This window comes from Ochlerotatus camptorhynchus, unplaced genomic scaffold, assembly GCF_037179485.1.
Source record: "Ochlerotatus camptorhynchus isolate MF236.1 unplaced genomic scaffold, CSIRO-AGI_Acam_v1.1 ptg000144l, whole genome shotgun sequence".
Classification (NCBI taxonomy): Eukaryota; Metazoa; Arthropoda; class Insecta; order Diptera; family Culicidae; genus Ochlerotatus; species Ochlerotatus camptorhynchus.
Genome location: NW_027040634.1, coordinates 1,195,145 through 1,218,167, shown reverse-complemented (window position 1 = coordinate 1,218,167; position 23,023 = coordinate 1,195,145). Strand labels below are relative to the sequence as shown.

Genomic DNA, 23,023 nt, shown 5'->3' with positions numbered 1-23,023 from the left:
CAGAGAACTTTAGAGATGTTAAGAAAAATATCGAGGGTTTCACATAAGTCCAGAAGTTCACGCAAGCTTAAACATTTTTAAAACAGTTCAATTAAATGGATATGGTAGTACAACAAGCTTTATGGGAACTGCAAACACTTAAGAGAAGTTTCGAGAACTTCGAGAAATAAATAAATAAAGCTCTAAGCAAAAAATACTTCAAGAAAGAACAGATATAACAGCAGAGATATTCCAGAGCAGGTAAATTACATAAATAAATAAAAATCGAGAGATGCAGTGTTTTTTAACACTTTAGAGAAGATTCATGATTGTTAGGAGAATTGTGGAAACTTTAGAAAGTCCGAATAAGTTGAGAGAAGTTAAAAAATTGATGAGAAGTATTGCGACAATCAGGCTTGTTTCTCAAACTACAAAAGAACTTCAAGGCAATTTAATCAACTTCAGCAATATTTTGGGAATTTTCAAGTAGTTCTGAGGACCTCAGAAAAGTCCATTCCATATTCAACGGAGATTTCTCATGAAAATCTCATGAAGTCTAAAATTCCTCAAAACTACTATGAAAGTAGATTGCAGTTGATGTTTTTCTCATAGACTTTTTTCCCAGAACTCCCGTGGAATGAGGTCCTTAGAAATTATTGTAAAATTCCATGAGCCTCAAAACTGTGCAAGGAATTTTAATCCAGATTCTTGAAAATTTCTTGAAGTGTTATAACTATTCAGTTTTTAATTTATAATATTTGTGGGAAATATGCAAATTCTAGAACAAAAAAAAAAATCAAAAAATCAGCCTCTGAATTTTAAATATATACTTGTTACTGAAGATAAATTCATTCTGGATCTACAAAGTTCAATGTGTGAATGAAAATAATTAGGAATAATAAATGTTTTTATTTAAAAATGCATTCTTTGTAAGACAATTATTAAATTCCCTGAATAATGATAAGATCAGGGAGTCTTCCAGGTATTTTCAGGAAAAATAAAATTCCCTGAGAATTTCCGGTTTTTCAGGTTTTTCCAAGTAGTAGAAGCTTGGAGGTTTAGTCATAAACTTTCTATTGAATCTTTCGCTTTAAAGGTCCCTATCGTTTCTATTTAAGTGTTTATGAGAATCTAATTGAATAAGTCAAAAACATCAAACAATTTTACCTACACGGAGAGAACAGTATGGTAAAAACAACCAAATTTTTAGTTGATTCAACCATATTAACGTATTGAAATTCGCACAAACATATTCATGGTTTACTCCAATAAATGAGGGGGTTAGAAGGAAAGAGGTGTTAGTAATTAATAATTCAGCTGAAAACACATTTCTTGATTCGTGTGCCATTCTGGATGCTAGATGAGAACCTCCTCTATCAAACTATGTTGCAGAAATAGCGCAAAATCTGTTTATTAAGCTGGCTATCAAAAGAGAAAGTCGATGAAGTGAATCGATCAAAGTCACTTACACCCCTTTCCTTCTAACCCCCTCATTTGTTGAAGTAAACCATGAATATGTTTGTTTGAATGTTTGAAATTAACTAAAATGCTACGTTGTTTTTGTTTCACTGTTCATTCTCAATTCAACAAATTTATTTATTGGAAATATTCATAATGTTGATTGTCGTAGATAAATTCAAACAAGTATAGTTTGTTTCATTCAAAAGATAGTTTAAATCAACTATCTTTTTGCTTAAAATAAATAACGAAGTACTAGAAATAACCATCATTTTTATTGAATTGACCAACATATTTGTTGAAATTAAATAAGGAATTTAACTGCAGTTTTATATTTGCAACAAAAATTAAATTACGCTAGAAATTACCAGCATTGTAATATCACCAAGGGTTTTATTAGTACGATGCTATGTTGATGATGTTTCTCATGTTGATATTTAAAATTATCTAGACTCTGGGATTGGAAAACCATGATTTCGGAACTGAGTCTGAAAACATGTTGGGAGAAGTAATGGATTATGGATTGTTCTGGTTGTTAGTTGTTTGAGTTTCCGAGCTCGGATGCCGAGAAAGAAACGACTACCGGGACCGGAGCTTCCAATGCAACGATGCCGAACAGCAGCAACCTTCTTGAAACTAGATCTGTCCCTTCTGGAGAAGAACCAACAGCAGCTGATGCAGCAGAAGCTTTCGGCGAAGCTCTATCCACTACTTCCAGTTCAGTTAGCTGTACAACAGTCGGTTCAGCTTCCCGGGCACACCATTCCCACTACATTCGCTGTTCCTGCAGAACTCGCTAATGTGCGCTTCGGGAGCCCCAGTGTCCTGAAAAACTTCTTCCCCAAAGAGTTTCCATCATGTTGCCAAAGATGTCCAATGGAAGCCTTATCAGAAACAGGATCCCTTCAACTCGCAGCAGCAACATTCCCAGCAACTTCCGTCGATTACTCTGTCTACAAATGCCAATCACCAGTCACCGGTAGCTTCGAAAAATACTCAACCATTAAAAAAATTCCCACTTTCTTGCCTTGAAACAAATGTAATGTAAAATATAGCTTTGTCATCAACTACTTTTAAGGTTGTTATTCACCCAAACAATATTTTAGATTGTTTTATCCTAAAAGTCAAGTTGATTCAACCTAAGGCTTTAATTAGGTTTTATTTAGAATGAACCGTTTCTAACAACTCAAATTTTGTTGATAACATTTTTTATTGTTTTTTGTACAACCTTAAACTATCGGTTAAATCAACCAAAATTCATTTTGTAGCAATATGATGTTATGGGTTGAATCCAGCTAAAAAAGTCATTTGCTTCAAACAAAATTGCGGATTTAAAACAACCAATTTATCTCAAATTATTCCCCAAAATTATCTAGATTACTTGGAATTTCTCATTTTACAAGAAAAGCATTTTTTGTTCTCATGTCTGCGTCGTTGAAATGATAAAAAACCCCATTTAGTTGATGATATTCCTAACGAGCTTCTCCCACAGATGTCCAATTTTTTAGGCATACTTCTTGAGCCTAGTTGCTTATACTAAAGTTAGATTGATTAATAAGTCTTAAAAGCCCTCCAGGAACTAAATCCAAGCCAGCAACAATTATTTCTCATCCATCCAAAAAAAACACTCCCAAACAATCAAAACAGAAACCCATCCTTCAACGAACCCCAATTATCCGAAGTTGCATCAAGACATTTGAAACGAAACGAACGCCAACTGGTGCTGCAAACAACACACTTGTCACAACCATTCTTCCTTCTGCCACAACGCAACAACCGACGCGCTGATAATGATTACTGCTAATTAGTATTCACCTCCAGTCGCCATCCGATTTCCGTTAAAACACGGCTCTCGCTCAACCATCGGCACCACCACCACATTGCACAGCACAACCAACAGAGCTGCTTGTAATCGCTGTAATATGCGCCTCCTTATGGCACACTACAACAACCCGGCCGTCGTTGTTGTCTGGAAACAGTTTTTCCTCGTGTCGCGTTTCAGTTCGTTTTTTTTTTGCGAATCCAAATGAAAATTAAACAATTTCTTTCACCGAGATTTCTCTGCCATTAAGAAAGCAATGAAATGAGGAAACATGATTGCAGATCCCACTAATTAGCATATACAACCGTATTGCGTTCAGTTTTATGCGATTTTAATTGTTCTATTTATTTGCTAAATCTGGGTGAGGTGTATTGTGTAAGGTCGCCATCGTAGTCGTCATTGTCTCGATTCCGTCTGATGGTTCATTATAATGTGGACACATGATCCCTCCTGCAGGTGGAAACAAGGAGATGCTAATCTGACCGTAATTATTAAATCACTGTATTGTTCTTGTGTTGCAGATTCAAATCAGGGATCATCAGAAGAACAACCTCGTGAGAGTGAGTGAGTGAGTTCAACAAATGTGCTCCTGCCTCTGGAAGACCTCGATCGAGCAAACCACCCGAGCAAGAAAAAAAGTGTTAAAATTAATCATTTCACATTAGGCGCAACAAAAAGTTTTAACAGTGCTTCATTAATCAACGAAATAATATAGAGTTGTGAGAACACGCGTGATTCGCTCGCTGCATTTAGTGAACCCGTCAGCGCGCCCAGAGCAGACAGAAGGAGAGCAAGTGGGAAAAACCGTCAAGAAAAACGAGCAGAAATTAACGAACCGCCGAGAACTCACCCTACCACCATCATCATGCCCGCAGAAGCAACAGCAGCCGTAGCAGTGATCCGCTCCGCTCGTCATCGTCGCATGGGAGAACGCGGAGAGGCGATTTAAAATTTTAAATCAGAACTCGTTTTTCAAACTAATATTTGTTTTATGGATCCTCCGTTCCCGGGGCGAGAAGCTTATGAGTGTGCAGAAAAGTGTGAATAAATAAAACTGCCAACGGTTGAAGGTTTTGAGTGATTTGAAGACCACTTTAAGTGACAGCTCGGTGTGTTGTGCGAAGAGAGCGAGCGATTGAGGCACTAGCAGGACCTCAGAAGCGGCAAGTAATTAGTGCGGACCCAGTTTCAGCGAGGGCTTGCTGCTGAAAAAGGGCGTATCAGAGAGCCAACCTGCAACCAACTGAAGCTTACCGGGCTCAGTTTGGTTGCTCGGTTTCGTTCAGTTCGCGACAATGGCAGTGTCCTGCCCGGAAGTTATGTACGGAGCATACTATCCATACCTGTACGGCCGCGCCGGACCCAGTCGACCCTTCTACCAGTATGAGCGGGTGAGTTACTGTGACTTATGACGATGAGGTTTTTTGACAATGGTGCTATTTTCAAGTTGCAAGATACAGACATTTACCGAAATAAACATTGATTTTCATGCATAGCTGTGCCTCAGCATATTTTGTTCAGTGATCATTCGCTGGTTAGTAGGCATCGTCATCCCATTCATCGAATGCTATTTGACAGTTGGGACGGGATTTACATACAAAGTAGAGTCGGTGTATAATGAGTCACGCCAAGAGAAAAACAGTTGAACTCGCATCACGGTTTTCGAAAGATTCCCATTCTTTTCACTTGGCAACAGAGGACTTCTACAACAACTTCAAATGACTTCTAGCGAGAGAAAATATATTGCGGCTGTAGTAAATCATTATATCAGTGATTTTGTCAAATAATCTTAACAAAAAATAGTAGAAATTCTCATTACTAATCATTACAGAGCGTATCCCATGACAATTTAACGCTCACTGCTTGTTTATGCTCATTTCTTCGATTATATTTCATATTTTATTGCAATACCTTTCGTGGACCTTTCATAGCATCGTAATGTTTATTTACTTTGCACGATAGGTAGCCGTTTTGACAGTTCAATAGGTAGACTTGGCTTCACTCTTGGCGTGACTCATTATACACCGACTCTAATACAAAGCAGCTCACTACACGCTATTTCAAAACTACCCACATTTTAGTAGGATCCACCCAGATCGGTCAATATTGAACCTATCCAAAAATGGGTAAACTATGTTGAGGGTGACAAGTCGACAAATGACAAATGATCGATCGGATTCAGATGGTATAGTACCCAACAAACAATCTTAGCTCCAGACTAGCTTGTACTGGTAAAACAATTAGTTTAAGGCTGTAAAAGCTAATCTGCTGCTAATATTGTTAGTTGGGTAGTAGGGTTGGCTTAGAAAACATCAAGTTTAGAATTCTTTCACGCGGCGCTAGTGTGTAAGTGGATTTCTTGTATATGCTATATCTTGAAAATCTGGCCAACTAGATAGATGCTGATTTAGTAAAGTTGTCCATAAAATGAACACTGGAAATGAAACTAACTCATAGAGTGAGTAACTTTTACTCAGTAAAAGTTAAAGTGTCTCACTAATTCGTATGGAGAAATTTCTAAAAGCGTAGGTCACTCATTACATGAGTAAAGCTGTTAGCTGTTAGAAATGTCTCCATACGAATGAGGTAAAGGGACTAACTCTCTGAGTAAGATTCGATTTCAGTGAAGGTTTTCCGGATAAGGGATAATTTAGTTTCGCATTATCTCACTACGCGGCGCTAGTGTAGTTTTAAACTTCCTGTACATGTAGTATCTCAAACACCTGATCATCTAAAAAGATACTGGCTTCGGCAAAGTTTTTCAGCAGGTCAAGGCCTTCCGGATGAAGAGTTAAGTGGTGCTTAACTATGTCCATTCGGTTCGACAAAATGCTTCAGATATCTTACAATATGGGTATTTTTGGAACGGGCAGCACGAAAAGATGCCAGCAATCGATGAGATGTTATCTAGTGGTTTTTCGGATACTGGAAGTAGCCATCCTGGATTCCAAAATGTTTTTTTTATTATTAATTTATTTGATATTTAAGGCTCAACCGAATTAACTTTACAGACCCGAAGATTCTTGTTCAGTATACAATACATCTTAAAACTATAGTCAAAAAGTACAACACAATAAACATTTTATCTTCCGCTATCCAATAAGCCTCCTCCACCAGAACGGGAGCCGCTTCCAGTGGTTTCATTGTATGGCAGATTCGCCAACGGGAGTCAGAGCGCTTCCATTGCAGCAATGGACGCAAAATGTGGTCAGCACTCACACATTCATCACGAAACGGTTGCTTTCCAAAATCGACGACGCATTGAATGAAAGAACTGCTGATGAAGAACAATGAGGAGGACCAAACAATTGTTGCTTCCGAGTAAACAGACGATCGCGTGACACACATTGCGAGTGGTCTGCTTCTGTCGACAGCCGAGTGAACACTGGATTCCAAAATGGTGTCAGACATAGATTTCGGGTTTCTGTATGTGATCCTCATTCCAAAAATACCCATATAAAGACTGGACTCGGAAAAAATGCGACACTTTGGGTGTAACTTTTTATCGCGATCTGTCAAGTAGTTTTCAAGATGTATTCGAAACAAGAAGAGCTACGTTAGCAAATCTTGGGCTCGGTAATCGATAATCCTGGTCAGTCGCACAGATGGATCGGTAAAAGGCTTGTAATCCACCATTCCACCGTGTCCCGCGTTGTGAAGATGTTCCAGGAGACGAAGACCATCGAGCGGCGCGCTGGAAGCGGCCGAAAACCGAAAACGGAATACCCAGAGAAGGCGCGGAAGATAAGGCAGTACTTTAAGAATAACCCGAACCTTTCCACCCGAGACGTGGCCAAAAAGGTCAATTCGTCGAAGTGGTTCGTCCAGCAGACCATGAAGCGGGCTGGGCTACGTGTTTTTAAGGTCAGGAAGGCGCCAAACCGGACTGACACGGTGGCCAAATTGCGTGCGCGGAAGCTGTACCGTGAGTGGCTGGTCAAGCCAGGCTGTCTCGTCATGGATGACGAGACATATTATCAAGGCGTACACCAAACAAATCCCCGGCCTCGAGTTTTTTGTCGGTACGTCCCGCATGGAGGTTCCGAAAAAGTTCCGGAAGAGAAAGATGGACAAATTCGCGAAGAGATACCTGTAGTGGCAGGCGATCTGCGAGTGCGGACGGTACAGCAAGCCGTTCGTTACAATCGGCACCATAAACGGGCAGATTTATCGAAAGGAATGCTTGCAGAAGCGCTTGCTGCCCTTCCTCCGCTCTCACCGTGGTCCCACGCAGTTCTGGCCGGATATCGCTTCGTGCCATTACGCCAAGCCTGTAATGGATTGGTACGAAGCGAAGGGCGTTAATGTGGTCCCGAAGGAGGCGAACCCGCCAAATACACCAGAACTTCGTCCGATCGAAAAGTTTTGGGCGATAATTAAGAAGAAGTTGAAGAAAAGCGGAAAAACATTCAAAACCGATGAAGCTTTGAAGAAAAACTGGGAGAAATTGTGTAAGGAAGATGGGCAAAGCCTCACCCAAGATCTCATGAGCAGTGTTAAGAGAAATGTACGAGCATTCAGCTTGGGGGAGGAAATTCAATAAATAAATTATGCCAAAACATAGCTAATATATACACACTACTAAAAAGTCATGTAAATTTCGGTTACCTGAGACCGACACATGTAAGCGGGCCTTTTGACATAAGAATCAGTTGAAAGAAACGTGAAAATCAATTCAATAAAACGTTTTCTTCGTCGACTAGCTGATGTTTCGGTTTGAGAACACTTAATTTTACATGACATGTTTGTTTACATTCTATAATTTACGTCCAATATGAATTACGTCTCGTGTAAAAATAGTTATTTCTAAGTGTGTAGTTATTTAATCCCTGAAAATTTGAGAAGTATCCGATTTAAAATGAATTTTTGGTGATCACTTTTGTGTGTCTCATTGTGAGACATTGGACATCGATATCCGGTTTCAGCACGTCTTCCCATTACGATAATGAAATACGCAGCTACATTGGCGTCATGTAGTGAGGGAACCACTCACCGAACAATTTTACCCAAGACCTAGACAATTTTACCCCTTTGTAGATGGCCAGGATCTTGAGATACAACATGCTCAGGTAGATTAAACGTTCACTAGCGCCATATAGTGAGTGAATATCAAGCTCCACTATCCGGAAAGCCTTAATTTCTCGAATAACTTTGTCGAAGACAGCAGCCGGCGAAACATTGAATTTAGAAAAAATGGAGACCCTTAACAAAGGTTACCAAATTTCAGGAAAGTTCAAAGATTTTTGGGGAAGTTACGTGAACTTTTGAACAATTCTGAGAACTTCAGTATAGTTTCATGAATATCAGAAAAATGCGGGAACTTCATGGAATTTCCGAAAAGGTCAGATAAATTTAAAGAACTTTGCTACTTTTTTGTTATTAATTTAAGCGGGAACCATCAAGAAGTTCCGAATATTTCAGGAAAGTTCAGAGATATTCAGAACAGTAACATCAATCTCAGGGTTATTTCAGGAACAATATCAGGAATTATTTGAGAACTTCAGGAAAGATTAGAGAACTTCAGGGCTGTTGTACTTCATGAAACTTTAAGGAGCTTTAAAGTAGTTGCGAAAAATTAATGGTAGTTTCGAGAATATCTGGGAAGTTTCTTCTTGTAGACAGCGGTAACATAACAGACTTTTGAGAATGTTTAGGGGTCTTCTAGAAACCTTCAAGCACTAAAAAAAAATTCTAAGAATTTTCAAGAAGTCATAAAAACTTCAGAGAATTGTATAACCTTTACAGAAGTTCCAAGTAGCTCAGCCAAACTAGGTTTAGAGATCATCAGGAAAGCTCAGAGATCTTAAGGGCATATTCATTGTATGTCAAGCATATTGCTTATCGCATATTATCTTATTTCCTGCTCTCAACTGAGAGCTATTAACGCTCTTTCACAGATATCAATTGAGAGTTTTAGATGCCTGTACCATTTTTGCATTAGTGTAATTCTGTGGCAAGTAGAGTCATACTCTATGCCCAGGGAAGTCGAGATATTTTCCAATCCGAAAAATTCCTAAACCGGACCGGGAATTTAACCCACCCACCTCTAGCATGGTCTTGCTTGGTAGCTGCGCTAAAGCCCGATTAAGCTAATAGATTAGATTAGAGTCCTTCAGGGCAGTTCAGTTCAATTATCTTCAATTAAATAATAGGACTTTCAAATAATATCTGATAAACTCTGGAAATTTTTGAACACTTAAGCAAAGTTTCGAGAGGAAAGTTACGGAATTTTCAGGAATGTTTCATGAATTTTGGGTATATTCGGTAGCATTTTTAGTTTTAGCAGTTTCAAGAACTTTAGATTTTTTTTGGAAATATTAGCGTAGATCAGAAAACCTTAAAGAACTTCCTGGATCCTTAGGGGAGTCCAAAGAACTTCAGAAAAGTTTAAATATTTTTAGGAAGATTTTTTTTTATCTTCAGAAAAGTTCATTTTGGAAATTAAGGGAACTTCAGGGAAGCATCAACAATTTCAGGTCTTAGATCTTGTTGTCGTAGAACCCAACAAATACAATACATTAACAAACTGAACGACTGAAGAAGTCTGTGCTTATTCAACTTTTAGCCTGCTAAATTGTTTTTTATGAAGTTTAGATATTTTGAAATTTTGGGAACTTCAGGGAAGATCAAAGAACTTCAAGGTAGTTGAATTAAGTTCAGTAAATAGATGACAACTTCTTAAATGTTCTGAAAAAATCAGGGAAGAATAGAAAACATTAAGAACTTTAAGCAAGCTCCAATAACTTCAGAAATGCGTCGAAATCCTCAGGAAAGTCTGGATTTTTGGGGATGTTTAAATAACTCGAAGAATTATTTCTGATAAATAAAGTTACATGAACATTGAAAACAATTTCAAGAACTTCTGTGTAAATCTTTAAACTTCTTTAATGATCCGTTAATTTTAGGGATGATCAAAGAACTCCAGGGAATTTGAGAGAATTTACACAGTTTTTTTTTTTTTTAATAAGTAAGTTTTATTGGTCAGTTCATTTGATAATAGTATTTACAATTTGTTATTCTAGATCTAGGGGAAATTTCAGTGCATCTACATCAATTCTATCGTTACAGTCACAAACAAAGCAAATGTATTTAATAAAAACTCTAAGCACTTCCACACGCCTTCTTCTGTCTATTCCTGCTAGGACAGGTATCACCAAGTCTTCAAAAGAGAGTCGTCTCCATCCATTCAGAATGCCTGCTATCCTCTGCTGTAGAACCCGTCCAAGCCGGGCCGACACGAGTATAAGCACAAAATTTATGGAGAAGAGTTTCAGCCGTTTGATTGCTACAATGTGTGCAGTTTTCGTCCGGTACTCGCTGCATTACGAACAGTAGTTTTCGGTGCTCGATTTTACCATTCACGAGCATGTAGAGTATCGATCGCTGCATTGAAGAGAACTGCTTCGCAGCAATGTTTCGCCACGTGCGTGGCCAGTCGTTTTCCGGACTGTTGCGTTCCACCTTTGGCAGTTCGATTTGCTGGACAAAATACTGATGGATTTGATCGGCGGAGGGGTTATATTGGATTAGGAGGGGAATGTGGGATAAATTTGATAGGATTAATTTGATGTCGGGAAGATCTATAGAAATTGCTGGGCGGGGATTATCGTGGAAAAGAAGGGATCTATAGTAAGGTAGGAAATCGATCTCTCGCAAATGTCGGTGGATGGTGAGCGACTTACACTTAAACACCGGTAATTGCAGCTTCAGTCCACCATGCTCCCGGCTGCGCGCCAGTTGTATCAATGGTACCCGGGCGACTATCCTACTCCACAGGAAGGTGCCCATCCTTGACGTAATTTTTGCTATGTGTACGCCTAGTGGTGGTAGAATGGATGAAAGGTACCAAATCCTAGATGTTCCAAACGTATTCAGCACAGTCACCTTCTGAAGTAGGGTCAGGGTTCAGAGCCACATCAGTTGCGCAAACTTGCCAACCGCCGCATTCCAATTCAGCGTCGTCATCAACCGAATCGAGTTTGCAAAAATCACTCCCAAGATCTTCACCGTGCTGGGAACTTCAGGGAAGATCAAAAAACTTCAAGGTAGTTGAATTAAGTTCAGTAAATAGGTGACAACTTCTTAAATGTTCTGAAAAAATCAGGGAAGAATAGAAAACATTAAGAACTTTAAGCAAGCTCCAATAACTTCAGAAATGCGTTGAAATCCTCAGGAAAGTCTGGATTTTTAGGGATGTTTAAATAACTCGAAGAATTATTTCTGATAAATAAAGTTACATGAACATTGAAAACAATTCAAGAACTTCTGTGTAAATCTTTAAACTTCTTTAATGATCCGTTAATTTTAGGGATGATCAAATAACTCCAGGGAATTTGAGATAATTTACACAGTTCGAAAAAGTAGTGTAAATTTATGTTCAGTATGATGCACATAAATGGAGTGTCACATATCATGTAAGTTTACATTATATATCATGTAAAGTTCTGAGACATTTCATGCAATGTAGCAAATATTGTATACAAAAGCCCATTGTTGTAAACAACATTGTTTACAAGTTGCTCGGTTGCATGAAATGAAATACAAGTTTACGTGAATGAATGTTTACATCACTATTAATATTCAGAATTTTTATCTGTGTAGGAATACTATGAGAACTTGAGAATAATTCTAAGCACTTCGGAAAACTAGCAAAAACTCCAGAAAAGTTAATTGATCATCAGGAAGTAGACACATCTTAATTGAAGTTCCGTAAACTACGATTGCCAAAAAAAACAAATTGATTGTTTTTTGTGAATGGCAATCTTAATACTTTAGTAAATCTTATTTTAAAGTTTTATGGCGAACTGTTTGCAGAAAATGTTCACCTATATCCTAATGTCAATAAGAGGGAGCTGAATTATGTGCACCTGCAAATATACATTTTTATTCCTTGATTTGTTTTCCGTCGATCTTGTTTTTTGTCCTGAGCACCAATGCTACCGACGCCAGGAAGGCAGCTTCCACATCTGGACCCTACGTCCCCCAACCCATCAACTCATGAACCGGGGACCAACGGCTTTCCTTCCCTTCTGAAGGAAGGCGTGATCAGAGATATTATGCCTCAGAACATCCCGGCGGCGTCGACTGGGATTGAACTCAGACCTACTGGGTGAGAAGTAATCACGCTTAACACTACACCACCGTTTTACATTCTTTTACAACAATCATTGGCGCTTCTGATAGAAGGCACATGGATTTGAGGTGGGTGCATTTATGACAAATCATTACTCTCTGAGCTCTAAATTTACTGAATTTGAGAGCCGACAAATCGCTGGCTATAGAAGCGTAAAAATCCAGGAAGATTTAGAAGATGTACACACTAATTCAGTCAGTAAGGTCTAACTGGGTTTTCGAATTGCGGAACTGTTCGGTAAAAGTTTAAAAATCTGCGGACATTTCAAGAATAATAAAATGTGCTTCGGACTTACACAGGCATGGTTCTGCTAGCTCCATTTGATGAAAGAAAATAAAATTTGTCGATTTCATTGATTACTTACAGATAACGGTAATTTGATTTTTTTTTTACTTTTACAGAATTCAAAAACCCAGCAAAAATACTGACTCCTGTAAAATAATCTAATGTCGTTTTCGTTTTTACTACACTACACCGGTGTAGTGTAAGCAGCAATAAGTGCGAGTCATTGACAGTTCATCATCACTTCTTTGTAAACAAAGGTGCAACCGATAGCTACACCCTAATTTTTTTTCGGTGTTCGGCAGTGTAGCACCGGTGTAGCTACACCGCAAAAACGAAAACGACATAAGTTTGTACACTACACTCTACTATCGATATCACAATGAGACAACTATCCTCTTTAAGTCGATGGAATTGACAAAGGTTTCTTCGAGGTATGGGTTTTCACTGAAAGAAAAAAAAAATACTATTATTGATAAAGTCTTCAGAAAGTTGAAGACCACAAAGGGGCTGTCCATAAACTACGTAGACAGTTTAGGGGGGGGGGGGGGGGTTGACAATTATCCATGGCCCATACAAATTTAAAAAAATTGTATGGACAATTGTCTACGCAGGGGCCCCCCCCCTCAAGAATCCCAAAAAAAACTGTCTACGTAGTTTATGATCAGGCCCAAAGGCACTTGATTTTGTAGATAGTACACGTTTTTCTTCTCTTTTCTTAGCCAACAATTGCAAGAGCTTTCCAGCATGTTAAACCACAGTAACACGATTCCAAGAAAAACTAAACACCTTATTCAGGCTCGCTTGTAATTTTCCAACCGAGAGCACACCACAACCACCACCACCACCACCACCACCACCCATAATCGACAAATTAGCAAACAATATACCATTGTAAGCGAGAGGTTTAGGTTTTATGATGCATTGCTTTGAGCTTCATGCAACATTTCATTTTTTTTTTGTTATTCCCATTTGGGAGCCTCTTCGCTTATTATTACCGACAATTATGCTGTTCCGTGGCACAACCTTCACATTGCACCCTGCATTAACATTCATCGACGTAATGAGAGCATAATTAATATCAATTGTGTACCGGGAGGAAAAATGGCTTCCATCAGTCAAAATGGCGATTCCAAGCTGCCAGTCAACGCTTCTCCCACCACTTCTATGCTTAGGAATATTAATATTTAATTTGCTCATTAATTATTAATTACACCGGCAGAAGTCATCAGTAGGTGAGAAATAAAAAGACCTCCTCCTTTCCAGTGTCTAGGATACCGAGAGGCCGCTTGAATAAGTCTACCCAACTTCCATTTTTAATCACATTAATTCAGCTCGGCTGCATAAAATTATGAACTTCCAGAATTAATTGAACTCGTTCAATTTCCCATCAAGTGCTGGGAGGGAAATTAATTAAACTTAATGAACAACCGCTCTTGAGAGTGTGCCCTAACTGCAAACCGCAACAGCAGTCCATAGCTGGAAATTCGACTATGGAAAAAGGTGAAAAATCTCCAACGCGGATGACTCGGTTGATTTACGTGAAATTGCACACCGCTCGCAGTATGTTGCTCTGTGGTGTGGTGCTGGCGCAGTCGATCGACGTTTATAGATAAAATAATTACTGCGTGCATCCGGTGCGATGGTGCGGTACCGATGTTCGCTCGACCACACTGCTACTACACTCGGTAAAACAACATTTATTAAATTTTTCGTTTCAATATAGTATTTCAATAAAAATACTTTCCACCGGCTGGGAGCGTTCGGTCGGTTTGATGCGGTAGGTAGGTGCAAATGCAGATGCTCTACTGCACCACGAAAAGCTTGTTGGGTGTACGTATATGTATACTGTATATCTAACAGCACTACTGGGCGTACATGTTTTTATGCATGTTCGGTTACCAAGTCTGCCAATACCTTCCATGGCAACTAGATGCAGTGATGAAACTAGGGCTCTCATAAAGTACATGCAGGTGACACATTTATATACTGAATACATCCCTGATCAATAGAAATCCGCGTGTTGTGATTTACTAGTTGCACTCATAGCGGATGATAGTGACCCTCTCGTATCAAAAGTTGCGTGCCACACACCACTCCAGCACCCAATGGTCACTGAACATGACTCACTTATTTGTGTAATTCAGAAGCTCAGCGCAGTAGTAGTAAGCTATAATCATTCAACACAACAGTCAACAGAAGCAGCAGTAGCAACATACGTGGTTATGTTCGGTGGCTGATGGCGGAGCACGGTAGTAGAAAAAAAACCAAGCGAATAATTTATGAGACTATTTAACGAATGCCATTAGATAACACCCAAGCCAAGAGTCGAGCGAAGAGGAAAATTAATTTTATTCGCAATTTTTTATTCTTTATGGATGTTTATACCACTCGGAGCTAGCTAGTCTTGTCAACACAGCGTGTCCGGTAAAGGCTGTTTAATTTATGCCGAATTCATCACCAGGGCCATTCATCATCGCCTGCGAAAGAATTATCGCAGATCCGAGAATAAGTTTTAGAACTGAAAAAAAGAACTTTGAGTATTTTCAGAATGCTTCATGCATGTCAGCGAAGTACCATTTTCCATAGGACGCGATCCTGGTCCAATTGCTTAGAGTTGACAAAGTTGTTGAGCGACCTAATGTCGTCATCAACAGCAACTTACGCGAAGTCATCTCGTCCGAGTTCTCTACTGAATGTTATGTTCTCTGATTGCTCTTCCAGCATACGTGCTGTATTTCCACTCCGCCGTAGTCTGCCTTAATGGATCACAGCACCTAATGTTTTAAGCCATTAAACAGCAACATTCAAGTTGTTCCTAAATATTTGAAGAATGTTACATAATCGATCGTTATTGATAACTGATCGTAATTTAACCAGAAAAAAAGTGCAAACCGAGAATTGTTTTGATTTGATCCACTCCCTGGATCTATTAACTTCAGCTTTGAAACCTTTATTCTACTACCAGATTGTAATAGAAATTGATATTTTGTATTTGAGCATGCTGTTTTTTTTTTTGCAAATGGCAAGCAGACACTTGTCATTTTTCGTACAATCAGATGATTTCTGATTTCTGAGTGGTACTTAACAGTTCCAAGCCCCGTAACGTGGGTAGATCACCTTTTCGTGGTACGTTACGGGATCTAAGATCTACCACTGATTCGTAGTCCTGACTACTTCAAACTAGGGGAACAAGATTTTCCAGTAATCAAAGGAACACATCTTAGTCCTTGTTACTTTTTATGCCTTGTTGATAGTGACAAGACTCGGCTTTGTCTACCGAGGATGATCCTGAAACAAGGAAAAAATGAGTTAGTTGTCTTCATCTATGTGATTCCTAATCTTCTATTCGTTGTTCCCTAGTTTGAAGTGGATAAGACTAGGGTTCTGATTAGAAACACTGAAATAAGAGACCAGCGGAGACACTGTTATGATTCCAATCGAACTGTCAAAAGCGGTTCCAATCTGAAATGTTTACAAATGGTTTGCTTCAAGTAGGGAGGAGTATTAAAATCGTTTAACAATCACTCATGATTATTTTTGTTATATTTAAATGTGGAATGGAATAATGTACAGCAATAATGGATACATACAGTAATAAAAATGGAATGATGTGATAATTATACTAGCGCAACAGTAAGTCGATTTCGACTTTGAGTAAACTCAATGCAGCGGTATGGACGCTGAATAATTATGTAATAACGAGAATGAGAGGGCATATTTCGGATATCAAGTATCTGCACTTCGTTTCTGTCCTCAACAGGATCACTCGTTGCACTTTTGGACATTGAACCTGCAAATTTAACGACGTAAATGAACGATATTACTGCAACAACGAAAGAAGATTGTTCTTTTTTTTCATTGGAGGCAAAATGTTCCAAAATTGTTGCTATAGGAATTCCTATTTCGACGATTTCTGCGCGTTTTGTTTCCAATTGAACAAACATTATTTTCACGAATAGACAGACTATCCCAACTATGACCGTAACTTTCTTCAGAATTAAGTCGCACTATATCAGTTATTTGCACAACGAACGGGTGAACAGGAACCGCTGACGGCTGCTTGAGAACTTTACCTCCAATTTTTGAAAAGTATAGATCATTGTGATCAAATGGAGCTGAGATTTAAATTAGTAATTAGACCCGTAATAGAGCCAATCCCAGACACATAAATAAAAAGATACTTACACTACACAGCTGTGTTGTTTCCGCCCGTCCCGTCCATCCCGTTTCTTCGGGAACCGGACAAAGCTAAGATTGGAAAATCCCACTTTCCGCTGCTTCTTACGGAGTTCGAGCAAAACTTATGGAAACACTTCATTTTCAAAAAAAAAAACTTCAAATTTTATGAATGGCAAGACGTAAACAAACTCGCTCGTCGGGGCATTGGTGAAGTCACTCGCAAGTAGTAACAAATGCAAGTGATGCCAGGATTGCTTTGATGTTTATCTTGTTGCCAAATTCATGTTTTTTTTTTCTCCGCTGGTCTCTTATTCCAGTGTTTCTAGTTCTGATGCATGGTCATTATCGGTGTTATACCTTAGTTTTGTTGCTAAGGAATCCAATTTTGACTGACAAAGGGGCGCGCCTTTGGAGGGTGTTTCAACACTCCGAAGGGTATAAATAGCGGAACCTTTCAATTAGAGTCGGATCCTTGCGATAAATGCAAGAGTGGCAACTGTAAAAAAATCGAATACTTCATCATTTCTCAATAGTGATGGAGTAATACGACATGCACTAAACTAAGGACACGGGATATACTACAATAGATCAATTTACTGGTCGCAGTAGTGTTAGGTCCCGAACAGAGGAAAAAAAACAGTTCCAAGTCAAATTGCCAAAAAAAATATGAATTCTTGACTCGACCTTCTTTGATTTACTAGAAATTTTACATAATTGTTTGCTATGGGCAATCATTCACAATTTCAAATTTTTTGCCATTTAGGACCTTTTATAATTGTCGCACGAAAACGTCACTTCTGATCGAAATTACCTAAGAGACAAACTTGTTGAGTAAAATTAAGTCTTTTTAGGAAAAATATACATTGAAATTTTTATTCATAATTTTGAGAAAAAAATCTCAAATGAACTTATGTATCTCAAAATGTCCTTGTTCAATATTTTATATTTTGTTTAATAAACGCTCATGAAAAATGCAAAATTTTCAAATATTTTAAACCGTGGACACATTTTTTTAAACAACTTCGTTTATTTACTACGCTCAGTCGTGTTTGACACTTTGCGGAGCCGAAAATGTAATGTTTGAATTTCTATTAGAAACACTAGTAAATCTAGGTTAGTATTGGGTAGCAATTACTCGTGGCGGGCTCGAGGTTAATGGGTAACAGTTTCGATTTCAAGGATCTAGGAAGGGTGCTGGTTTCTTAAGCCTCTTTCAGATACTACTCACGGATGGTTGACCAAATGCTGTCTGGGCAGGGGCAAGTAGCACAGAATCAGGAGGATAATAAGACTGGGACACAATGGCCGGAAATTGTTTGGAAAGGAGGGGATGATCACTTGAAACACTAACATCAGACAAACAAAGGGTTTCACCTGCATGTAGCGAAGATCTTGGGATCCCAAAACATCTCTTACTTCACGGAAGGGTTGTCTACCTCGGGCCACTAGGGTATCCAACAGTCGTGCTCTGGAGGCAAAATTACCCGGGCAACGCTAAACTGCGTGATCCATGTCATCATAATCGGTACTGCACCTACATATATTGCTGTCGACGAGGTCTGCGACTTATATCCAGACCTTGGAACCACGCTCTCGAAGAAACATTTGGAATAATGGAATGTAACCATTGCCCAAGAGAATTACATACTTGTCCAATCGTTTTGCCAACTTAGAAGAGAACTCTGACGTACTAATGGGAAGAAATTATCATGGGAAATTCTCCTATCATAAATCTCGCCTTCTTGAGCGCCCACCTTTGCTAGAGAGTCCGCCTTCTCATTGCCTGGAATTGAGCAATGTGAGGGGACCCATACAAACAACTCGGGAGTTCCGCAAACTGTAACCTAGAACCGCTACTGTTTTCGATCTTTTTAAACGACGTCGCCTCTCTGATACCATCAGGATGCCGCGTTTTCTATACAGACGATACGAAAATCTACAAAATTATTAAAAGTCTCTCGGACTGTTGGGATCTCCAGAATATGTTAGGTATTTTTGCTGACTGGTGTTCAAGAAATTTGATTAGTCTAAGCATCGAAAAATGTAACATTATTTCCTATCACCGATCGAAATCGAATCGAACCAATCATGTTTGACTATGTTCTCCACGAACGCTGTTTTGCTCGTGCAGAGCACATACAGAATCTCGGCGTTACCTTGCACTCAGAATCCACTACAATGACATCATCTCCAGAGCTAATCGACAATTGGGCTTTATTTTCAAAATTTCCAACGAGTTCCGTGACCCGCTATGCCTCAGGTCACTCTACTGCTCGCTTGTGCGATCCTTATTAGAGTCAATTTAGTTGTTTGGTGCCCTTTCCATGCTAGCTGGATCACTAGAATTGAATCCGTTCAGCGCAAGTTTGTGAGATATACTCTTCGTTTCCTCAACTGGTGTGACCCAACAAACTTGCCACCGTACGAGGAGCGTTTCCGTCTCCTGGGAATCGAACCATTAGAGGTGAGACGGACGGTCGCTCAAGCTATATTCGCTGGAAAGCTGCTTACGGGTGACATTGACTGTCCAACGCTGCTGGCTCAGCTAAATATGTATGCCCATGAGAGGCCTCTTCGTCAACGGGACTTTCTGTTTTTGGAACCACGGCGCCGAAATTATACACAACACGAGCCAATTCGAGCAATCAGCCGGCAATTCAACAACTTCTTTTATATGTTCGACTCCAGTGTATCAGCTGACTTTTTTCGTCATCGGTTACTTGGCCTTTTCCGTACCGTTGACCGCAACTATGTAGTTTGAGTTTTATTCATTTAGACGATAATTGTCAGTTGATTTTTTCAGTATACAAATAAACAAATAAACAAATAAATACACAAAGGTAATTCTAAATGATCTTTCGACCAACGCACACATCTGCTTCCTTGTTGTTGTAAGGAAGTAAGATGAGTGGCTCTCTGGTTTCGTCGATCGGAGGGCCTCAAAAGAACTGAGACTATTCGAGAAGATGAAGTAATGGTCTATGGGCATGTCGGAAATCATCCCCAATACGAAGTTGATTGCTGCTAGCTCAGCAACAAAAATTGAACAAGGTTCCTGAAGTTTCCGATAGGCGGTTGAGTATTCATTGAAGACACCGAATTCAGTGAATTCATCAATGCGTGATCCATCAGTAAAGAATCTTCTATTGCAATTGACTTGTTTGTACTTTCCAGCAAAAATACGGGGAATTAAGATAGGTCGAAGTTGATCTGGAACTCCTTGGATAGTCTGTTTCAGATCATAGTCGATGGAAGGATCTGTAATTAGTAAAGCGTGGTCCATCAGTGAAAAATTTTCTATTGCAATTGACTTGTTGGTACTTTTCAGCAAAAATGCGGGGAATTGAGATAGGTCGAAGTTGATCTGGAACTCCTTGAATAGCCTGTTTCATGGAGAGATCATAGTCAATGGGGGAACTGTAGTTAGTAAAGCATACACGAGAGGGGTTATAGCAAGGAAGACTAATATCCGATGACGTATAAATAAGATAGATTCGCACGAATCTAGACTGGGTGCTCAATTCAAGCATTTCTTCGAAGTTTTCAATCACAAGGTTGTTACTGACACTACATTTGATCAATATTCTTAAATAGAGCTCACAGAAACGGTTCTTCGGGGGTTTTATTCCTGCTAGAACCTCTAGGCTCATATTGTGTGTTTGATGCGTACAGACAAGGATAATACGTAAACACACGATATTGAATACATTCCAATTTAATTAGGTGGCTGATCCTTTGTTGGCACTTTGAACCAAACCAGACTCCAAAGTATTTGAAGGTCAAAGATTGAGTAATGTCTCTGTTCACCATATTAAGACGCAGTGGGCTGGAAACCACTTCCTTGTAAACTCTACCAATTCAGTTTTTTTGCGGTGAAAGCTCGATCCCCAAATTTCTGGCCCAGATGGATAGATTATCTGTCTAAGCGTGTATCGATTATCTAAGCAGTTATCAAAATCTTTAACATAGAAATTATAAAGTAAGGGACTTAAACTCGAACCTTGAAGTAAGCCCATGTAGCTAATTCTAGAAGTCGTCAGTTGACCTAAATTGAAGGTCATTAGTTTTTCTGACAGCGAATTATACAAAAAATTATTCAAAATACCGGGTAATCCACTACTGTGCAGATTGTCTGACAGTATGTCTATGGAAACTGCATCAAATGCGCCTGTATGTCCAAAAAGACTGAAACCAATTGCTCCTTGTGCGCAAAGGGCAGATGAAAGCAACGCTAGACTATCGTTTGTTACTTTACTCTTTCGGAAACCAAATAGCGTATTTGAGAGCAGGTTGTTTGATTCAACCCAATGGTCAAGTCTTAATATGATCATTTTTTTCTAATAATTTCTTCACTAATGATAACATAGAGATCGGACGGTAAGAGTTGTGATCAGACGCTGGTTTCCCAGGCTTTGGAACAGCTATTACTTTAACCTGTCTTCAGACTGGAGGATCTATATTCCATTCCATAAAAGAATTATACAGATATTCTAGCGATATCGGATAGGTTTTTTAGCAGGTCAAATTTGAACATATCGCTTCCCGGATCAGAGTTATTCGATGAAAGAAGTGTCATTAAAAATTCTAGCATTGTGAATAATTCATCCAGAGTCGGTTGTGCTGGACAAACCTTTTTAGGATGAGCGATTTTGCATATAGCGAGCCTTTTTTCAAAGCGTTATTGCCAAATTTTAAAAACGTTTTATAAGCATGCTTTTGCACAGAAAATGATTTAAAATGTCTCATATATTAATTTCTGTGCATAATAACATAAAAAAACGAACTTATAAAAAATAAAAAATAAATAAATCTACCATGCGTTGTTGTTCTACGATCTATAAAAATTTTCAAGTGTCCAAGGTTTTCAATTTTGCAAAAGTTTTCATGAGCTTTTTTAAATAAATATTGAAAAGCACATTTTAAGAAAGCCTTTTTAAATCTTTAACGGGTGTTCAATAAAAAATGAGAATGATTTCAGTGACGTCCAGTGCTCTTGTGAGAGCATCGCGACTAAGTTACGTCGTACGGCTGACCAGGGCGTACTCTCCAATATTCATTGAAGGTTTTTTTTAAAGTATAAACATTATGTGTTTATTAAAAAAATACTGAATTCGTTGAAAAACAATTTTTTTTTGCTAGCTGTATGACTGAAAAAAATTTCATTTTTTTATTGAACACCCGTTACTCTAAATTAGAAAAAATTAAATTAATCATGTATTTTGTTTCTATAAAGATTTTATTTTTCGCTACAACTTTGTCTCAGACGTCATTTGAACCAAAAGTGACATTTTTGTGCTACAGTGTATTGAAAATGTCAAAGGCAGTATTTTGAAAAAAATAAATAACAAGATCTGAATTTTATCAAAAATGTTAATGATTGCCCATAACAAACAATTATGCAAAGTTTCATGCTAATCATTTGGCGTGGAACTGTTAAATTATGTTACGACACTTCGAAGAGGAGTATCTCAAGGGGATCTCTGACCAATCAATAAATACTTGGGCATCTTTTTGAACTTCCTCAAAGATTCCTGAAGTTCCTCGAGCATTAACATCTTCCAATAAATGCTCTAAACTTTTTTGAGGGTCCCTGAAACTCTGTGGTGTTCATTGCTTAAGAACATATGATAGTTAATGACAGTATCTGAAGCTTTATGTGAGCTCGTCTAAGGTACATTGGAATCTTTTTGTAGTGTATTATATGTTATAAAAATAATTGGCCACAGGCTGCTTCGTCTCTTGTTCATTATTTTTTTCCGAATTCCTTAGAGTTTCCCTGATCCTTTTCAACGCTGTTTTTTAAACATCCTTAAAGTTTCCATAAATTACGTTGATCGTGATGAGCAATTTGCAGAAGTTTGTGATTGACTAGTGGCCAAAAAACAACAGCATGTACACGTTTAGGATAGGGTTGCTTACCGATAATTTCACTGCTGTACGTAATTTTATTTTAAAACCAAATCTAAAAAGCCTTAAATATCTAAATGTGGTTTAAAATGAGTGGGAGTGATAGATGTATTAAGCTTTGCCAATTGAATCTGTTTTTCTTCGAATTCATGAGCTCATGATCTCCATTACCGACCCGATTACCGAAATTACCGGATTTCGGTAAATTCGCTAATCGGGTCGGTAATGGAGTCCGGCAGAGGAGCTAAAGAAGCGCGCTG

General features: G+C 38.6%; 1 protein-coding gene across 1 annotated transcript in view; it reads left to right on the top strand.

Moving 5' to 3' along the window:
* vg (vestigial) overlaps positions 1 to 23,023 on the top strand; it is a 132,332-nt gene that overhangs the window by 7,896 nt on the left and 101,413 nt on the right. Inside the window, exon 2 of the mRNA XM_065221563.1 lies at positions 3,781 to 4,650. Within this exon, the coding sequence (XP_065077635.1) occupies positions 4,555 to 4,650 (96 nt within the window). The 5' untranslated portion in view covers positions 3,781 to 4,554. The remainder of the gene's footprint in view (positions 1 to 3,780; positions 4,651 to 23,023) is intronic.